The sequence below is a fragment of the Solanum stenotomum genome, chromosome 8, assembly GCF_019186545.1.
Source record: "Solanum stenotomum isolate F172 chromosome 8, ASM1918654v1, whole genome shotgun sequence".
Taxonomy (NCBI): Eukaryota; Viridiplantae; Streptophyta; class Magnoliopsida; order Solanales; family Solanaceae; genus Solanum; species Solanum stenotomum.
The window spans coordinates 8,717,649-8,740,446 of NC_064289.1; the positions used below are offsets into that span (position 1 = coordinate 8,717,649).

General features: G+C 31.8%; 2 protein-coding genes across 2 annotated transcripts; one reads left to right on the plus strand and one right to left on the minus strand.

The window, feature by feature from the left end:
* The first annotated feature begins 1,568 nt into the window (after positions 1-1,568).
* LOC125872311 (probable folate-biopterin transporter 3) lies at positions 1,569-7,413 on the plus strand. Its single transcript, XM_049553027.1, has 5 exons — positions 1,569-2,475; positions 5,257-5,516; positions 5,813-5,908; positions 6,190-6,360; positions 6,520-7,413. The coding sequence occupies exons 1-5, from the start codon at positions 2,112-2,114 to the stop codon at positions 7,129-7,131; spliced, it is 1,503 nt and encodes a 500-aa protein (XP_049408984.1). The 5' UTR covers positions 1,569-2,111; the 3' UTR covers positions 7,132-7,413.
* Positions 7,414-7,725: 312 nt separating this feature from the next.
* LOC125872313 (aspartyl protease family protein At5g10770-like) lies at positions 7,726-10,176 on the minus strand. The gene is made up of 2 exons (XM_049553031.1): positions 9,932-10,176; positions 7,726-9,248 (listed from the first exon to the last, which is right to left on the minus strand). The coding sequence occupies exons 1-2, from the start codon at positions 10,074-10,076 to the stop codon at positions 7,975-7,977; spliced, it is 1,419 nt and encodes a 472-aa protein (XP_049408988.1). The 5' UTR covers positions 10,077-10,176; the 3' UTR covers positions 7,726-7,974.
* Positions 10,177-22,798: the final 12,622 nt, after the last annotated feature.

A 22,798-nucleotide genomic window follows, 5' to 3' on the forward strand; every position in this document is an offset into this window, starting at 1 on the left:
TTACGATAGTTTAGGGGTATATTTGTCATTTTTCCCTTCTTTTTTTAACTTACTAAAAAAGAAAATAAGTCACATAAATTGAGACAGAGACTCAGAGAGAGTATTATATATACAAAAAAAAAGTAATTTTAATCATATAAAACAGTTTAAACTTTGCCGCTTGCCCCTGTTGACTGGACTTCAAAATGCTAGATTAGGCCCAACACAGTTTTTTTGTTCATGGACCTCCCAGTTTGTTTCCAACCAATACCGGACTGAGCCCAGAGTGTGTCACAAATAGAGTTGTCAAAACGGGTCAGCTCAATTCCACCAATCCAAGCCTCAAGGGTCAATGAATTTGATGGATTAGTATTGACCGATCTTTTATTTGAAAGGGCCTGAAAATGATTAATCCAACCCAATCCTAAAAGGGTGGACTGGGGCAGGCTAGCCCTTTATTTCTTTTCAAACTTAAAATTTTGTAAGGGATCATTTGGTAGGGAGTCTTAGGAGAAATAATCCATGTATTATGTATAGTATTATTTAATACTATATTCGATAAAAATTTGGGCATATATATAACTAATCCATGAATTAGTTATACACCCTACATGGTATTTATTAAGTTTATAACATGTTTACCAAAATTATATGAAAGTACATACTGAATACAATCATAACATACACTATACATATGATTATTGGTGCTTTTAATTACAATCTAAATATATAACATCAAGAAAATAAAAAGATTTTCAAATCAAATATAACAAACAATGATGTTGTTTCAAGAATTCTAGCAATTAAAGAATATAATAATATTTTCTTAAACAAATATATAAGTAAAGAAAATTTCTAAAAAATAAAATTGTAAATTCAAAAATATTTACGCCTTACAACTTTAGTTATTATTTTTATTTTAATTAAATTAGTATTTTTGGTCCATGAATTGATCTTAACCCGACCTCGATCAAGCCTTAGGAGTCGGAGCCCAAAGCGTATTTGAGCTGGGCTTATAAACTCTAATAGGTTTGAAATTTGGGAATATTACACGGTTAAACAAACATATACTAGTTAATTAGCTAACATAACTATTGTTAGCATTAATTACAATTTGGAACTTACTTCTAGCTATAATTCCATCCTCTCTCTGGAATCTCACTCGCTACTCTCCTCTCTTTGCCTAGTCTCTCTCTCGCTTCACTTCTGTCGATCTCTCTCTCACTTTATACAAACACAAATGTATAATTTGTGTTTATATAAATCGAGAGAGACAAGATATACAAATACAAATACATATATCCCCATCTTATAGACTTATAATTATACAAATACAAATTTTTCTTTGTCTAGTTCTTTTTTGCCTTATTCTCTCTAGCGCTTTATACAAACACAAATTATACAAATATAATGTATAATTTGTGTTTATATAAAGCGAGAGAGATTGAATATACAAATACAAATGTTTTAACTCAATTCAATTGTATACGAATTCAAATTGTATGCAGATATACAAATACAATAATTGGTAAATATACATACATATATACAATTATCTAATCGATATACATATAAGTTCACCTCTCTCTCTCCTTCCTCTCCCAATCTCGCTGGCCACTCTCCTTCCTATAACATGTAACTACGAATTGTAATTAACAAACTATAACTATAAATCATAATTAAACTATTTTTGGGTGTTTTTTTTATTCCAACTCTACCACCGGAGCTAAGTCCATTTTAACGGTGGTAGTCACATAGCAAGGATGCAGGGAGACTACTAGCCTCGGAGTCATCAATTCAAAGGAGAAAAAAGTTGGTGAAGGTAGAGAGAGAAAAAATGCACGAAACAAAGAGAGAAATCTTTATTATATTCGGACGAGCTAAAAACCTTAGCACTGAAGTCAACACATCGATTTGCCCGGTTGCTCGGCCTGCGTTTTTCTTCGTCTTCGTGTTTCACATTCCGTCAAGTTGACTTCATCAGTTTCCGATACCCAATGCACCCGAATTCAGTTCATCATCTTTCTCGAATTCCGAATCCTCCTTTGATCGCTCTATAATCCTCCAGTACTGCGTAGAGACTAAATTTTCAGATCTGAATCTCCTCAGTTGTCATCGGAACCACTTCAGTAATGGGACAAGAAGATGCAGTTTCATTTGAAGGTCAACTTCACAGAGACAAGAAGCCGAAAGATAGAATATTAGATCTGATTTCGCGGCAATTTTATTGGTTAAGAAAGCTAACTGATGAGCTACACTGGAGCTTTGTTTCGTCTGTGATTATTTTGTATGGAATCAATCAGGGTATGAGTTTGGGGATGAGCAGAATTAGTACTCAGTATTATATGAAAGATGAGCAGAAGTTACAGCCATCTGAAGCACAAGTTTATTTTGGAATAATTCAATTGCCTTGGGTTGTAAAGCCTCTTTGGGGACTTTTAACTGATACTCTTCCTATTTTAGGATATAGGAGGCGGCCATACTTCATTCTTGGTGGTAAGTTCATGATTTGAAAATGAAATCTGTATTAACTTTTAGCATAAATAAGTTAATTTTGTGCTTTATGCTTCTGCAATAGTCTATCTAGTGGATTATGCTAGCTGGCAATGCCATTTAGCAGAGATGCAATTTTGTCATATGTTTCGAAGTTGATGTTAATCTTCACGTTGACTATTCAATCATTATTTTTTTTTGTGATTCCTCTTTTAAGATTTGAGTTGTGAGCACTTGTGTTTGTTTGCTTAGACAAGACTTTTCTATCATTAAGTAACCATATTTTGATTAATTTGTTTTTTGGCTCAATCTGTTTCTTGTTTCTGTATTCAACATTTATGATTTTATCCTTCGTAAAGTAATGGTAGCATTATAACACTGAAATATGTTTCACCATTGATCAGTAGTGAAACTATCTACTTAGGAGCAATTGCGATGACCAGCTGAAATTCCTAGAGTGTTAGGGGTTCCTTATGGCTGTAAAGCTATATTTGGTGAATGATTTATTATGCTATGATATGCATTACAAATATGACTTGACTAGACCTTTGTCTTCGTGTGTTAACTTTCCTGTATATGTCATATGCCAAGGAGCTTCAATTTGGTGATATGAGTTGTTCATACTAGCTGTACAATAGTAACAATAGCTTTCAGAAGCTGGTCCTTCTCTGGAATCCATGGTAATGATGATGCTTAATACATCATTATTATGATGTCACTGGGAGATGGAAGAATATTTTTGTGTTTTCCCGATAGTGACACTTCTCATTACCTTCTTATTGTGTTTCTCTCACCAATAAGAAAAATAACGTGAGAGAGATGTAACTGTGTTCTGTTGTCCAGATCAAGGAGGCCTTTAAAAAAATTGAATGCTAAAGAATTTGAGCTCTCATTGAGGTCAGACCGGCTCTAGTTTTATGGAGCTTGCTCATGGAAGCTGTGAACATCAAAAAATAAGAATATTTGTCCAATTCATATGCTCTTTGGGATGATAAGAAGAATTTAGATTACAATTGAAGGTCTTCCTTCTTAATGAAGAGTACATCCAAAGACTTTGTATGCAATTAGAAGGAGAAAGGCGGAAAAACAACAGATATGACCGTGAGAAAAGCATAGGGGAGGAAAGTGTTGATTGATGGAGGATTTCCAAGAAGATATTCTTGTCATCAAAGATGTGATCCTCTAAGATGAGAAGATATTCTTCATATCAAGATATGATCCTCTAAGATCTTAGTATAATTGTGGTAATCTAGAATATCATATCTCTGATTCTTTCTCTTAATGTAAAGATTTAGGTGATTCTATTCCACAATCTTTTATGTATATATAAAGCCATGTACATGACATAGAAAGATATGAATGAAATTATTCAATAATCTTATTCCACAGAAAGAAGATAAAGTGAATATGTACCTTGGTTTGATTCCTGGATCCGGAATGAGTATGCTATTCACTAACTGACCTAAAATGCAATTCAGTGGGTATAGCTTCTTTACATCATACATTAATATATCTTAAGATATAGACTGTTTGAAAGGCTAGTAGAGAACATTATTAAGAAAGAAAATCGAGTTCACATTTTTCTTATTGAGTTTTCTTTAGAATCATAAATTGTTATTACATTTTAAACCAAAAGGATAACAACTTGGATTGCTAAAAACGTAGCAATACCAACTTGCACTTGTAATGTTTGTCTATAGAAATGACTCAATGAGCCTGATTCACAAAGGCCGGGAGGTTAGTGCATCATGGTAACTTTGATAAACTTTTGGTGCTTGGAGAGTAATATAGTTACAAGAAGAAAACGTAACACCGGAAAGCGGGAGAGAAGTCATTGGCTCATCGCTCAAAGTAGTTCAATTCCTTCTTGTCAAGAGTTATTTCCTCTCTTTCTTTACACCACTTTCTGCTTAATTGGCTTGTGAAAATTGGGGTTCAGCTGTTCAAATTTGCCAACATCTAAACTAAGCTTTTGGTTCTGTATAAGGGTAATGCTTCTAATACATTTGCAACTAACAAATCAATGTATCTCCCAAATACAAAATGCGGGTGATATAAGTTCATGTCGGGGTGTTTATATGCTTTGTCAGACATAAGTAGACTTCATTAGATTACATTCCACAAAACAGTCCTTGAACAGCGAAGATATGCAAAAGTTTCTGAGGCCATTCATTATAAGAAATATATTTGATAGTTCTCCACTTGGTTTAGTTTACCGAAGAAACGAGAGATAAAGTTCCAAATTTTTAGTTTCTGAAAAATCAGCTGAATGACTTTGACCAACACAAAAATAGGTAGTAAGGTGTCAACATTGAATTATCTATTTGCTGTTAAAGAAAATCAGTCACATCATGTGTGGGTGAGTAGTAAATTATATTTTTCAAATTTTCATTTGTTGGATGCTCTCTTTCCAGCAAAACAGCCTTGCAGCAGTCAATTGTGCTTGGAGAATGAGGAACTCTTAATTATGTGAAGTCTCCAAAGCATGAAGTAGAACCATTCAAGTCATTAGTCTAGTTACTTTATTGTAAAACCTATGTAAAGCCAACTGTGAAGGATGAAATTGATAAGACGAAGAACCATGTTTACGTTTTTTCGTCTTATACATGGAATCAAAAAGAGAACATATCCTTGGTGCTTTTTCTAGTTTTTGTCAGCTGGTCTTAGTTTGATGTACTTTGTTTAACCACTTATGAATTCAATAATCTCCAACTTCCAGATGCCGTGTAATTGAAATGGGAAACAAAAAATCATTCTTATGACCTACCTCCCTTTGTTCTTTAGGTTTCATTGGCGTTGTTGCTATGCTTAGTCTGTCAATCAACCAGAACTTACACCTCGCATTTGCTTTGTTGTGCCTGATGGCTGGCAGTGCGGGAGTGGCAATAGCAGATGTCACTATTGATGCTTGTGTGACGGAGAACAGCATAAGCCATCCTTCTCTTGCTAGTGACATGCAAAGCTTGTGTGGTCTGAGCTCGTCAGTGGGGCAACTGATTGGGTATGCAATCAGTGGGGTTTTGGTACATCTAATTGGATCCAAGGTTTGTTGACTGAGTTCTTTGTTCTGTATGTAGTATTCTTTCGTCTTTTCGTTGAGGTTTGAAATTGATCAAATCATTTGTTAAGCCTGAGACTCTTACATTAAATTAGGGCAGTGCTATCTCAATAAATTTTATTACTTCCTGATTCATATCGGAACCTTAAACTACTCTAGATTACTTTTTGATCATACTGAACCATCGTGTTGCATGATTAGCTGACTGTTCAATTACCAGTCACTGTTTTACTGTCACTGGTATATTTCCCTGTTTACTGATAATAATGTTACTCTGGCCAGGGGGTATTTGGAGTTTTAAGCATCCCTGCTGGACTGGTCATTTTGGTAGGAATGATGACACGTGAAGCTCATGTACACAACGTTGCATATAAGCGTGTAAGTTGCCTTCGCTCACCTTAGAAATCTTTCATCTTCTTTTAGTTATCTCAGAGGCAGATCTAGGATTAAAATTTAATTGAATTCAACTTTTAAGATTCTTAGTAGTGTACTCATGGTACTGTTAAAATTATGGTTTCTGATCTAATATTTCTTGATATTTTAGTAGAATTACATATATATTCATACTCCTTATCGACATTTATGAGTTCAGATGAACCCGTAGCCAAAGGGCTACATCTGCCCCTGATTTGTCTCATCTATTTATGTTTCTGAGGCAGGCAAGTCAAAAGTTCATGGATGCTGGCAAGTCTATGTGGATGGCACTGAAATGCGAGAATGTTTGGAGGCCATGTATATACATGTACATTTCTCTAGCATTGAGTTTGCATATTCATGAGGGAATGTTTTACTGGTATACAGATGCCAAGGATGGTCCATCTTTCTCAAAGGTATTTGTATTATATCTCTACAACCTATTGTTGACAACTTTGAAAATGATTCAAGACCTAACTTCTAGCTCATTATTTGAAAATTGGTCATTCTCTTCTTTTCGTGTAGGAAAAAATCATCTTAACATGAGTGTGAATTGCATTGTTATGTTTGTGCAGGAAATGGTAGGGTCCATATCTTCTGTTGGTGCGGTGGGCTCTCTTCTTGGCGTTCTCCTCTACCAGAATGCCTTTAAAAACCATCCTTTTCGTGGTGTACTTTTCTGGACTCAGTTACTGTATGGTGCTTCGGGGCTGGTAGATTTAATATTGGTCTCACGTGTAAACTTAAACGTTGGTATCCCTGATTATGTTGTTGTTGTAAGCGATGCAGCATTCTCTCACATGATTGGGCGTCTCAAATGGATGCCTCTCCTTGTACTCAGTTCGAAGCTTTGCCCCTCAGGCGTTGAAGGAACTTTTTTTGCTTTGCTAATGTCAATTGATCATATTGGTATGCTCACAGCATCCTGGGGTGGAGGCCTCTTACTTCATGCCTTCAATGTTACAAGAACACAATTTGACAACCTTTGGATAGTGATAGTAATCCGGAGCATTTTAAGAGTACTTCCAGTTTTCATTCTGTTTTTGATACCCAGCAGTGATCCAAATGCTTCTATTCTCCCAACTGAGATGTTGAAGAGTAAAAAGGCGGACGATATGTTGGAAAATCAGAGCATGGAAATGGCTCCTCTTGTGAGCAGTGTCGATCAGCATTTAGTGGATACATGATCACAAATCGCAAAACCAGTGTGAAACAGCACATGTGCTGCTGAATTTTTATGCGCGCAGCATGACAGAAACTATACAAGATGGATGTACCAGCTTTCTGGTAAAAAGAAGTTGAGTTGACTGAGCCAAGTTATTCATCCGGTAAGGCTTAGATTTGTTGTATACTTGTATTCCTTCACAATACTTGAGGAAAAATTGACCTTGTGAAACTGTATGTACCAGTATTTTGTAGTTTCTTGGAATCTTTTTGCTAGTACAGTTGGCTTTGGTCTTACTGTTATAGCTAGAGGAGCAGAAAGAATCTTTTGTGGCTGGTGGGCTTAAGATTAGCCATTTCTTGGTACTTTAAAAGGGGACAGATATCATTCTCTTCCCATAACCCAAAGGGCCATCAGCCATGTACTCAGAAAACAGAAGAAAGAAAAAAGGAAACGACAACTGGCTCGGTTATCGAGACATTCCAGTGTTGGCATAATGAATGTTTTTATATGCTTGTAAAACTGTAGAGTATGCCAATTTGTGACTTAACCTCATCTGCACAATGTTCTTGAAGTTTACGAGATGATTAAGCATCAAAGAATTTCATCATCTTTTTGTCAGTAGGACTAGTATTGTACAGTATAAAGATGTCTTGGCAACAATGTAAAAACATATCATGACTTATAAGAATTTTACTTTTAGGAAAATATAAAAATAAATAGTTCCATTGAAACGTTTTAAAACCTGTTTATATTAGAAAAATAATCACTCTTAAAATCTCATTGCCAAAAAGTCACATTATTGACTTCCTTTTGAGAGGATGAATATCAGGGGATAACTTTGTCTTTTTTGCATGATGAAAACTCAGAAACTACATGTCTCTTTTGCAAATCCAACTTGTGATTGTTTTATGTCATATATAACCCTAGTATTCTTCTGCTGATAATTTCCAATAATTCCAATCTCATCATCATATTGGAGGCTTGCTAGAGCCAAACAGACTTGTGATGCATCACTTTTTACAATAAAAAGAACCCCAGTAACATCAACTTCCATCTCACCACCACCCTCAAACTGCATTTTAACAGTGGGAATGTTCACTTCTTCATATGCAGAAAGATCAAAACAAGTATCAAGAATTGAAATTCCTTGTTTAAATGGGTACCCTGAAAATTGTTTCAAGAACTCTGCTTTAACTGCTTTGTATATTGTTGGTGGGAGCCTTGTAATAACTGTACCAGAATCAATGATCATCCCACTTTTTCCAAAACCTGAATCTTGAATAGCCACCCCACCGATAGTAAACCCGGTTAGATTGAGAAAATAGAAGGTAACAAGCTGTGGATTTGCTAACATTCTAGTGTAAGAAATAGGTGTAGAGTTCTTGAAAATTGAAGTGTTACTGTCACCTCCTAGTACTAATGAGCCAGAGGACTTGGCTTCAGCTGAAGGTAAACAATAGGAAAAAACACCACCAAAAGTCTCAAATGTTTGAGATATCAAAGAAAGATCACTTCTTCCAAGTCCCATAAGCCCTGATGCTAAACCAAATAGACCTTTGTTGTTCCTTCCACAACCAAAGACAAAATTCTCAACAGAAGTGCTTCCAAGAACCAAATGATCTTGACCAAGTTCGCCTTGAGTGTAGGATCCATCACCATAGCTGACAACATAATTACAATCTTGTAAATCATTCCCACATTGCCCTGAATTTCCGGTTGCAGACTGAAGAGTTTGACAAACCGACGAGTTGCATACAACTTTGTGATAAGTAGGAGAAACAGAGGGGTTGAACAGAGGTTCTGGTTGATTGTAACATAATCTACAAGGTTGACACTGAACCCATGTGAGATCACTTCCTGTGTCCACAATTACTGTCGTGTTTCGACCACCTAACGTTACTGTGACAATGTAGTTTAGACTATGCAGTTTGACACCAGAAGAAATAGGAATTTTGGTTTGTGATAAAGTTTCAATTTTTCCAGAAATGATGTTCTTGATGCTGGCTTGTATTGACCGAACTCGAATATCATCATCAACTATCAGTTGTTTCTGGTGATTTCTGTTCATGTTGGTAACTGATCCAGAGCAGTAATCTTTGTGCTGCATTTCCAATATTGTTGCTCCATTTTCACTTTCTGAAAGAAAAAAATGTTTCTAATTAACACCAAAGTTCAAATAGGGAATTTTATGTGTTAGGGAAAAGATCATACACTATAAAATTATGCTATACCAACAAAAAGTTATTACTGTAGTACAGAGTTCTAAGAACCTAAAGATTGGCTTGTATAGCAACATCACATATTGACATGTTAATAGAATCACATAGAAAACATTGTAAATACTCCCTCCGTTCACTTTTACTTCTCCAATTTGGATTTTGCACACCCCTTAAGAAACAATAATCAATATGAGTGATTTACCATAATGCACATATTAATTGATGCTTAAATTTAGGTCTTGGAAAATGATTTGGAGAATAAGTAATTAATATTAATGATAAAACACGAAAAAATGTATGTTTTTCTCTTGATACGCTAAAAGTGACGAGTAAAAGTGGAAATATATTTTTAATATAATCGATAAGTAAAAGTGAACGGAAGGAGTAGTTTGTATTCCACTACTATCTTTTTGCCTAGTGAAGAATAAATTAAAGGTGACATATATATAGCATATAAAAGCATGAAAAGAAGCAAAACTATTAGGAGATCCCATAAAAGTGTTGATAATATCAAAACAAAAACTAAATGCCTTCTAATAATAAATTAATGATCAATGACTAGCTAGCTAGCTCTACAATCTTGTTTATGCAAAAACTCACTTGATTTTTGAGAATAACAACTTGGGCTATTGCTCTGATGTGTTCTTTGAAGTCTTTTGAGGTGAAGCCTTTGTTCATTGTTTGCATTACTTGAAGTGAGCAGAATGAAAAGAAGAAGAAAAACTGAATATGGCCAAAGAGACATTGTTTATTAAAGTTTACAACTTTTGAAGATGGAATTTGAAGGTATTTAGGAATGAAGGGAAAATAAAAGAAGATGGGAAGAATGAGAAGAGAGAATGGAGGGGAGAGAGTCTAGAGTGTGGATGAGATTCTTATGAGTTGGAATTAAGCATGAGAACAAAAAAATAGAGGCTGGCGATTGCAGAGCCCGCTAAGTCAGAATTTAAAGTTTATGAGTTTTGAATTTGCTACGTACAAACCCATAACTCATTTTCGTTAGTGCTATTGGAATTTAATATTGATGCATGTTTAATGAATTTTCTAATACAAATATGTAGTATCTCAAATAATTGGTAAAATATTAATTAGGGAACTTACTAGTTTCTCCATAGCGAAAACAGATCTGCAACAACTATGACTCGTGTCACACAGATTGTCTAGAATCCTCACAAAAGAGAATGAACTCCCTTTAACCACAACCTAGATATCCTCAATAGATGGAGATTGTAAACCCTAGCCATCATACTAATGTAAAAAAAATTGTTCTTCCAACACGCATAATGGTGTATTTATACATTATAAGCTAGGGTTTAGGAACTAATGTACTAATTAAAGTAGTTCTTATGAGTTATGGATGGATATGATCCAATAAATCTCCAACACAATATATGATCTAAGCAAAAGCTACTGAGTTCATCTAAATCCGTATCTAACATGGTAACTCTGGCCCCGGCTGACAAGGATCTAGGACCCACAAATGCATGAAAAATTATTGAGAGTTCACGTGCAGATACTAGAGAAGACAAAGTTAATTGTATATATAGTTGGAGTATGTATATGAGCAATGTCATTGGTTTGCTTAGACAAACATAGATAAAAGAGAGTACTCTCACTGTCCCTTCACGGAATCAACTATGACAATACCACACACTAGCTACCAAAGTGAAACAATGCAGTGTGGAGTTTTGAAAGAAAACAAAAAGAGGCAGTGGAATGGAGTTACTTATGCTGGTGTTGTCAATTTTTTGTGTCTTAATTTGTCCCTTTTCCTAAGCCTACATTATCTGTCCACACCATGTAGGACACACCAAGAGTCTTTCGATAATCTGTGAAAATAGCCACTGAACATTTTTTAACTGAAAATTCAGTGGGGAAATTGTGATTTTTTAGCACTGACCTGTCTGGAAAAGGCTCAAATATGCCATCGAACTTTGAGAAAGACTTATTTATGTCATCTGTTAAAAGTTTGACTCATCTATGTGATTTCCGTTTGAGAAAAGGCTCATCCATGTCATTATTTGTTAACTGAAATGACATAGATGAGTCAAACTTTTAACGGATGACATAGATGAACCTTTTCTCAAAGTTCAATGCCTATTTGAGCCTTTTTTCTTTGAAAAAATAATTTAATTAATGACATGGCCGAACCATAATTGACCACGTGTAAAAAATAGTTTTACAAAACTAGAACTATTTTTTGTTAACAAATAATGGCATGGATGAGCTTTTTCTCAAACGAAAATGACATATATGAGCCAAACTTTTAACGAATGACTTAGATGAGCATTTTTTCAAAGTTCGATGGATCCGGTAAGAGACTAATAAGTTGACAAGTCTTTGTCGCTGAAAGCAACTTTGCCATATATAAAACGAAAAAGAGGAACATGCAGGATCACATCAAGCTTCTACCTCTAATTCACATCAAAATTCTTTTTCTTGTTTCGAGCTAGCTGGTATCTAGGGTCCGCATTGGAGCTCCGATTAAATTCATATCAGACACGGAAGGCACCCTTCGGAGATGGCGGTTCAACATGATTTTCTTCATACTCAGAACTTGAACTCGAGATCTTAATAATGAAGCAGTTCCACGACTACAGCACAACTCATGTTATTAGTCACATTAAAATTCATATATTGTAATCTTTCTGTTTTATATTACTTGATCCTTGATTTACCATATTCCTTTAAAAGTTTTAATTAAAAGTGTATTTTATTAAAGTATCCTTATTAATTATGTTTTGAAACTGAAAAGGGGTCTTTTAATTTACTAAAATAAACCAGTAAAATGAAATATGTTTATTTTAAATATAGAAGACAAATAAAATTAAATGAAGGGAGTAGCTTGATTCTCTCAAAGTAAAATAGGACAATTATTTTGGGATAGGAGAAACATCTACTTATTTCCCTCCTAAAGGGACTGTTGGGTGAGCATTAAGATATTTATTTTTAATTATCTTGAAATAACCTTGCATGTTTAGAATTACACTTATATATAATTCAACATTGGGAAAATGCATAAGTACCCCCCAACCTATGCCCAAAATCTCAGAGACACACTTAACCTTTATTAAGGTCTTATTACCCACCGAACTTATTTTATATATAATTTTCTACCCCTTTTTGGGCATACGTGACACTATCTTGTGGGCCCAGTGCGTGTTGATAATTTTTTCAAGGATAGTGTCACGTAGGCCGAAAAGGAGTAGAAAATTGTATATAAAATAAGTTCGGGGGGTAATAGGACCTTATTAAAGGTTAGGTGTGTCTCAGGGATTTTGGGCATAGGTTGGGGGTACTTATGCATTTTCCCTTCAACATTTTATAATTAAACATATTTTTAATCTATTTTGTAAGAACCACGTACAGTTTAAGCAAAAGTTATTTGACTTGCTAAACAATAATAGTGAATGAGTAGTTAACTTCTCGAATTTTTTTTTTCGGGATAAGGATTTGAAAAATACCCCAACTTTGGTCGAATTTGCTGTTGCGATACTAAACTTTCATGAGGACCTATTACCTCCCTAGACTATTTAATACCGTATTTTAAATATATATATTTTCCCACGTGAACATAAAAAATAATGTAAAATTATAAATAGTAATGTGTCCACGTGGGCACATATATACCTTTAAAATACACTATTAAATAGTCTAGGTAGGTAATAAGTCCTTATGAAAGTTTAGTATCGCAACAACAAATTCGACCAAAGTTGGATATTTTTCAGACTCTTATCCTTTTTTTTTCTAAGGAATTTTCGAGTCCAAGCATAATATTTGTAGAAATAGGGCTATTTTGATGGTTGCACCAAATCTTTATTTACTTATTTTGGTAAAGTATTCACAAGTCTTATTGGATGGTAAGCACCCCTCACTTCCAACCCGAAGGTTGCCAGTTCGAGTCACCAAGGGAGCAAAAAGGGGTGGGAGCTCCTAGGGAGGGTTAAAAAAAAGATATTTTTTTTTATTGGATTGACAAAATTTGTATGTTCAAATTTCAATAATTTACAAGTTATTAGTTAGAGATGCATCATTGATTAGCTTTGGTACAATTTTCATCACTCCTATCTTATTTAATTATGCATGTATAAGTCTTTCAAAATTAGTAGAATTTGTTTGTGTTCAATTGATCACAAGTTAGATCGATATGTCATAACTTTAGTACAATATTCATTTTATTANAAAAAGATTTTTTTTTTTATTGGATTGACAAAATTTGTATGTTCAAATTCCAATTGTTTACAAGTTATTAGTTAGAGATGCATCATTAATTAGCTTTGGTACAATTTTCATCACTCCTATCTTATTTAATTATGCATGTATAAGTCTTTCAAAATTAGTAGAATTTGTTTGTGTTCAATTGATCACAAGTTAGGTCGATATGTCATAACTTTAGTACAATATTCATTTTATTATCCTGTTCAATTGTTAATAATTTTTGCCGAAGTGATTGAATTTGTGTGTGCAATTGTTTACAAGTTTTGATGGGCACGTTGTGATTTTAGTAATTAGTATTGGAACCTTGATTAAATTTGAATCGCACACTGTAGGGTCCATTCAGGGGTAACATTTTCAATAAGATTTTTTCTTATAGTGAGGACTCAAACTCGAAAACTCTGGTTAATGTGATATTTTATGCAAATTTCCGAACGACATGAATTGGGCCTGTAAGGGCTTATCGCCAAAGGTTGTTTCAGTTCCTTCTACAACAATGAAAAAATAATATAGGAAGTAATAAAAGGAAGACTTTCATTTAAATATAGCTAAATGTGATTGTTGATTGAGTCTATTGGTTATCGAATTGTAAATATGCTAAATAAAATGAAATACCGATTAATTGATTAGTGATTCTTAACAATTTAACAATTGAATTAATCGATAAGAAAATGTCTTTTAGGGGCCCCGACCAACCTGCTCCTTCAGATATTTATTCGTTTCCTCTATGTTTTCATTTGTTAGTATGCACACTTTCTTCAATAATAGTAATTTTTGTGTCAAATTAATTATCTTCGACATTGACATTTAACATGTGTTACTACAACAAACAACTAAATGTAAAACTACACCTTAGCTTTTTGCATCAACTTAGAATTAGCTTCTTCTTTGACTTTTTTTTTTCAATTTAGTTGATGTTGAATCGAGAAATTCAGTGTTGCAAAAATGTGATACGTAATAAGGTTGATTTCACAGCTTTTAGCTATAAGCTGAAATTTAAGTAAAGCATATTGTTGAAAATTCACTCGTGCACATTCAAAATTGAATGTCATAAATGTTCATTGATGTCAAGTTAATTAATAACAAACTATTATATTATGTCTAAATTAAAATAGAAAGGGCAGTATATTATCTTCTATTTTGAATTTTCAAAGTTTTTTCGTCAGAGTTTTCTCCTTCTAAGAGGACATCATTCATCTCCTTATCAATAATTATTTCAAACAAATAGTATTTTAGTACATTATTTATAAACATAGTCTGACATATTTGGTCCTAAGATCATTACATTAATTTTGTTGGCTCATTAGTCTTACTAGTACGTAACATATATACACAAGCAACTTGTACATCATAAATTCATTTTTATCTCTTTTTTTTTTATTATATTAGATGACAATATAGGTGTTGACTCTTTTGAAGCTGTCTCAATCAATTTGCTGACATTTTTACTTCAAAAGAAAAATGTCAAACATGGAAACGTGAGCGAATAATTCTTTTTTTAATTCTATTTCTCACGTAACGATACTAGTCAAGTGAGACTTCTTTTTTATCTCATAAATTGATGGATCCAAATCTTACACTTTTAAGTTCACAAACTTTGAATTTACTAAATTGTTAGATCTAAATAAACCTGACACAATTTTAATCGTACAAGACACAAAAATAAACTTTTTTTCAAAACAAATGTTACTAAGATGATAATGTGTTACAAGTACTACTTCACCTTTATGAATTTATATTTCGGATTTTGGAAGAATCAAATTTATAAATTAAAGAACTTGAATAACTCGAATTGTGACTTGTGTCCTTGTAGGCATGAGTTGCTTCATCTTAATTATTACTCCCTCTGTCTCATTTTATGTGAGATAGTTTGACTCGGCACAGAGTTTAATGAATGATAGAAATTTGTGTGGCTATAAATCATTTCATTCAGAATAAAATTGATATTTTAAAGTTAAATTGCTACTTAATATATAAATTTATTATTATTTTAGAACGGACTAAAAATAAAAGTAAGTTTTATTAACCGTTCTTATTCATTTCATTTACTTCAACGAAATCTATTCTCAACCTTAATGATATCATTATTACCAAAACACAACATCAATGACAGTTTAACACATTCTTCTATCAGTGTAAGTTACTTATGCTTGATGTTGGAAATACTTATTTATGCTTTAATCTCAAATTCCTATCATTTTACTCTCGTTGTATGTGTTTTGAGTGAATAATATTTGATATGCGTAAATGAGTATAAAGTATTGATTTATTTGAGATAATCTCGTAGATAGTCACTTAACTTTATTTTATAATAATTCAAAAATCACTCAACTAAGAATATTTCTTTTAAAAGTGTCATTTAATTTTATTTTACAACACAAAAACCACTCAAATAAGGATAATTCTCTTAACAAAAATCACTCAAATAATCATCTAAGATATTATCTCAAATTAACTTTTCATATAATATAAAATTTGTAATTTTAAGTAAATAAATAAATTACTTACTATAATAACTAAATATAAATGAATGTAATAGTTAAGCTCTTAGTATCTCTATCTCATATTAGTTAATAATATTGCTAAAAATATTTATTCCAGAATACTTATTATTTACCAAAATCAAACAAGAACTGATAAAAAAAATCATTTTCCCTAATATTATTTGTTCGTGAAAGTGAACAATATTAATTACATAGCTTAGAATTTATGACTTTTTAAATATCAATAAGATTAGCTTAACCTTATTTTGAATAATATTAAGATATTTTCTCTATAAAATCAGCAATATCAATTTAACTTTGGTTTAAATTTTTTAAAAATTTAAATTAAATTTAAATAACTCATAATTAATTTAATTAGTTTAATTCGATTTTATGCTAAACCGTGATGACAACGAATATAAGATCGAAAGAGTAAATTTTTTTTAAACGATTCTATAAAAATCAACGAATAGACTGTTTCTTTCTTAATAAGAGGTTTCGGGCTCAAATTTTGGATGTGAAAAAAATCCTTAATAATGAGCCTTTTTTTGTCGAATGGGGACTTTGCCATACGAATATGAAATAGTCACTCTCTATTGCGGATAATGGACACTAATGGTCCGTTTGGCCATGCGATATGGAATCATGATACGATATTATAATATGAAATCATGAGATGAAGTTGAAGTTTTGTTTGGACATGCGATATGAAATTTTTGTATTGTATATTTTCTCATAAACATAAGAATATCATAAGTTGTGAAACTATTAAAATAGCCCCAATTGATTATTTAATCTTATCAAATAAACAAAGATTTATAAAATTGCATGATAAATTATTACAAAGTTATTTGTTCTCTACTTATAATTAATTGTTTCATCTAACTTCAATTGATCAAACTTTAATTCAATAAAAAAAAATGAACATAAATTGTAGTGTACTAATTTTTAATATAACCCTCTCACATAGTACGGACAATCTTCTCACGTTGAACTTGCATTTTCGATCATATGACCGAGAAGACAAACCAACATTGTTACTTTGAGTCATTTGTTGGTCAATATCATTCGAAACTATATTTTCATGCTCATAGACCATAAATATTTCATCACCCCTTTGGTATTATCGCAAATAATTATGTAAGTGTAAGAAATATAGGAAAAGAATATTATTGAATTGTTGTTGTGTCTACATTATTACATTGAGACCCTATTTATAGACCCTAGAATACAATCCTTTACCAAGTAGGATACTATTTAGTATTCCTATTTCTATTTATATTCCTATTCCTATTCTAATAGGATTGTATAAACCTATTCCTATTCTTATAGGATTGTATAAACCTATTCCTATTCTAATAGGATTGTATAAACCTATTTATATTCTAACACTCCCCCTCAAGCTAGTGCATACAATTCATGTACCTAGCTTGTTACAAATGTAATTAACACGAGGACCGATGAGGGGCTTGGTGAGATATCTGCAAGTTGATCACTCGACTTCACAAAATTGACAATAAATTTCAATGTGCTTGATCTTCTCATGAAATACTGAATTTGATGCATAATGCCGATAAAACACAAAGTGATAAAATTACAGTGTTGGAACTTCCCAAACCAAGCTTGCAAAGACTGTTTCAGACCATAGAGTGACTTACGTAATCAACATACAAGGCTACTAAACTCCCCATGAGCAACAACATTAGGTGGTTGCTCCATATAGACTTCTTCACAATGCAGCGAACATTGTAAGTGCTCAAAATCTAGTATAAAGTACATGGTTCATGTTGGAATCAATAGACAGTCGATATTAAACAAGTCACCGAAAAAACTGGCCAGAACATGCTCATATGCCGGAGTATTAGATTTGATGGCTAAAAGTAGTCACAATCTAAGAAATAAAATTATATGGGTAGGGTCAGAATAATGTCACAACCCAACTAGAAAATAGAAATAATATAGGATAGTTCGAATTGATGGAACGACCATATTGAAAAACAGAAATAATATGGGTAGGGTTGGAATGATGGCACAACCCTACGCAAATCAGATTTGAGAAAATAGTTCGGAAAAATCCACGGTACTACACAAATTAAATATGAAAAGTAGTCCCCAGAATGATGGCACGGTGCTACACAAATTAGATATAAGAAAGTAGTCACTAGAATGATGCATGGTGACCCAACTTTTGCTAACATAATCATTGGCCAGACGGGCAGCATATATGGGTGCCACCCGCCGGTAGCGGAAGCTCTTTGATTTTCTATCAAGATCCTAGAGGCTCTGATACCATGTAAGAAATATAGGAAAAGAATATTATTGAATTGTTGTTGTGTCTACATTATTACATTGAGACCCTATTTATAGACCCTAGAATACAATCCTTTACCAAGTAGGATACTATTTAGTATTCCTATTTCTATTTCTATTCCTATTCCTATTCTAATAGGATTGTATAAACCTATTCCTATTCTTATAGGATTGTATAAACCTATTCCTATTCTAATAGGATTGTATAAACCTATTTATATTCTAACAGTAAGTGTACAAGTTATGACAATTTTCAATTGTGTATCAATATCATATGGTTCATGCCTTGTTTCACTTGTGTGTAATTGCACATTTTCAGTGCATTAAATTCGTGCTAAAATCAAACATATTAGAAGTAGTAATTATCAAACATACATCACCAATTTTGTCATTTTTCATATTAAATTGCTTTAAACATTTTCATATGTAGCCGAAAGAAAAGTTTTATTATTATGAAAACCTAAAAATGTATTACCCCCTCTGTTCTTATTTATATTCACCAAATCAATTCTTACTTTATCATTTATATTCACCAAATTGAAAGCATTAATAAATTTTATGTTGGTGAGAATAATAAATTTTAAAAGTAATGATGTGATTATTAATTTTATTTACATATGTAATAAATGTTTAGTAGATATAATGTGGGGTTATTTTAACAAAATATAAACTTGTTGGTCAATTTTTGTATGTAAAAATTCCAAATCATGATATAGAACTTTCATATCATGGTTTTTGGAGAATATGGAATTTCATCCCATGATATGAAATCATGAGATGGAATCAGCGTGAAATTGCATGTCCAAACGTTGATTTCATCTCACGATTCCATATCGTGATATGGTATCGCATGGCCAAATATTGATTTCATCTCATGATTTCATATCATGGGATGAAATTCTATATTCTCCAAAAACCATGATATTAAAATTACATATCATGATTTGAGATTTTTAAATACAAAAATTGACCCACAAGTTTACATTTTGCTAAAACAATCCACATTTATATCTACTAACCATTTATTTCACATGTAAATAAAATTTATAATCACATCATTACTTTTTAAAATTTATTATTCTCACCAACATAAAATTTATTATTACTTTAAATTTGGTGAATAAGTGATAAAGTAGAAATTGATTTGATGAATATAATAAGAACGGAGGGAGTAATACTTTTTTATTTTTCATAATTAAAAAAAATGTCTCTTTCAGCTACATATGAAATGTTTAAAGCAATTTAATATGAAAAAAGACAAAATTGGTGACGTATGTTTGATAATCACTACTTCCAATATGTTTGATTTTTAGCACAAAATTAATGCACTGAAAATGTGTAATTGCACACAAGTGAAACAAGATATGAATCATTATGATATTGACACACAAGCGAAAATTGTCATAGTTTGTGCAGTGTTTCATAATTATTTGCGGGAATACCAAATGAGTGATGAAATATTTATGGTCTATGAGCATGAAAATATAGGTGCGGATGATATAGACCAACAAATGACTCAAAGTAACAATGTTGGTTCGTCTTCTCGGTCATATGATCGAGAAATGCAAGTTCAACGTGAGGAGATTGTCCGTATTATGTGAAAAAATTATATTAAAGACTAATACACTATAATTTATGTTTAATTTTTACTGAATTAAAATTTGATCAATTAAAGTTAGGTAAAACAATTACTTAAGTGGAGAACAAATAACTTTATAATAATTTATTATGCGATTTTATAATTTTTTATTTTATTTCGTAAGATGGAATAAATAATTAGGGTTATTTTAATAGTTTTACAACTTATGAAATTCTTATGTTTATGAGAAAATATACAACACAAAAATTATATATCACATGTCCAAATAAAACCTTAATTTTATCTCATAATTTCATATTATAATATCATATCATGATTCCATATCACATTATCAAACGGGCGGTAGCTATTTTGCCAACTCTCCCTAGTCACTCTCTATAGCAGCTAATGGACCCTTAGTAAATAAATAAATAAATAAGGGGCGTAAAATCACATATGATTGGTCTTAAAAGAAACAGTAAGGCCGCCGAGTTTTTATTAAGGAAGAGATCACGTGCCGACACGCGTGTTTTTTCCTTGATCCATAAGACGACAAAAAGAGAATGATCCAAATATTATCCCATCTGTGAAGCATCTTACGTGTCGATCTCTTATCGTTCCCTGTCCTTAAATCACAGCCGGAATCGTACAAATACACGAACCTTTTCGGATCTGTGGGCTCCCACGCATTTTATCGTGAGGGTCCAGCACGTGGGTGGGGGAATGCTCTAGTGCCCCGAGGAGTGAGAGGTTGACAATGAGTGATTTTAAGTAGAAGTAACAAGGAGATGTGATTATAACATAACACAATTTCAATTTACTAAGGACATGATCTTAGTCCTTGGATAAAAAGTTATAGAAAACATGAATTAAGGTATGCGGTTAGTTAGATATCATTGTTTCACTTATTCTTTTATATGATATTAGTCATTTGTATTACATTTGTAGTTTCTTATTCTTCGAGTTTGATTGTTATATTTATTTATGAGTCGATTGTTATTTTATCTTGTTTAGACTATTTATAGTCATTGAAATTTTGTGGGACTCGTGTTCACTTCGAGTTGAGACTATGTTTTCAATTCCAAACATAATTCTTGGAGGCTATTCAATCATAAGCACTAGTTCATGCCTATATTAAAATTATTATATTCTCTTAAAAAGACATCTCGAATATTGCGCAAATTCATAAAATATTCATAAAGAAATCAAATTCAAATCATCCTAGTTCGAGAAATACGCCACTAACAACCCTCGGAAATATTATGAGAGATCTTATGAGGGAAATCTTATAAGAGATAAATCAAGGGAGGAACAAAATTGTACTCACACTATTTATCAATAAAATCATGTTTCTACTGATTTTGCTTGTGGTTGATTTATTTTCCATATGTTTAAAAATTCTTGCAAACACTATTATTTAAGATGCTTTGATAAAGTGTCAATGATATTTTGTCAGGATTTTCTCTATTATTTTTGTTATCTCTTTTTCTATACCGCCTTGATCTATTTTTTCTTTAAGTTGAGTGTCTATGGAAACTCATCTCTACCTCAAAGATAGTGATAAAATTTGCCTCTAATTTAAAGAATTACCCTAAATATTTTATTATTATTCTACCTTCCTCATTGATTAAGTACCAGAATTATATCTATATCTAAGACTACATTAATATGGATATTACTATAAATATTAACATTAATGAAGTGACAAGTAAAGAGAACTGAGGGAGTACATTGTACTTCTGTCCTAACTTATATTTTAATATTTACATCTTAGTCCTAATGACATTAGTTTACGCTTATGAAAAAACTTAAACAAATATTTCTATTTTTAATTTATTTTTCCAAATGGTCAAACTGTTTACGCAAACAAACGTCACTTTATGTTTCAATTGACGCAATGATTTTTGCACAAGAAACATGTAAAATTAATCCTATTTTTTGAAGCACTTGACTCTAAAATATATAATTATAGTATTTACAAACTTATAGGGTATCTAGAACTATAAAATATAAATATTTTTTTAAAAGTTAAATACATATTTAAAAATTAATTTATATTTAAATATGTATTTATAATTTATGATTGAAAAAATATTAACCTAAAAAATTGCTCAAAATCACTTTTTCAAGTTAGAACTTTTTCAAAAAAATCAATCTAGTAATTAAATGTTGTTATAAGACTTTTTCTTAAATAAAATAGTACAACATAATTAACATAATCTCACGAATTAAGATTTAAAACAAGATACATTGTATGTAGACCTTATCATAACTATTTTGAAAATAAAAATATTATTTCTATTAGACCATCGAGTCACACACCCCTCCCTTTGGTCCAACACAAAAATTCTAATTTTGAAAAATCAATCCAGTAATGAAATGTTGTTATAAAACTTTTTCTTAAGTAAAACAGTACAATATAATTAATATAATCTCGAATTAAGATTTAAAAGAAGATACATTGTATGTAGACTTTATCATAGCTATCTTAAAAATAAAAATATTATTTCTAATAGACCATCGAGTCAAACACCCCTTCCTTTGATCCAACACAATAATTCTGATTTTGAAAAGGACAAAAAAGTATACATTATGAGTAATTAATTGAATATAACATGCTTTATAATAAGATATCTTATTCCCCCCTGCCATAAAAGTAAATTAATTTATATATTCTACTTATATTTATTTGATAAAAAAATAATTAAAATGTTAATTGAAACTCAAAGAGTTTGACTTATTTAAAATGAAACATGGCAAGTAATTTATGATGGAGGGATTTGGCAAAATTTAGTAAGAATTAAGGGACTATAAAAATAAATAATTATTTTCCTTAATATAAAAGAAAAGTGAAGTAATTGTCTGCTAGTAGTAGCCAAA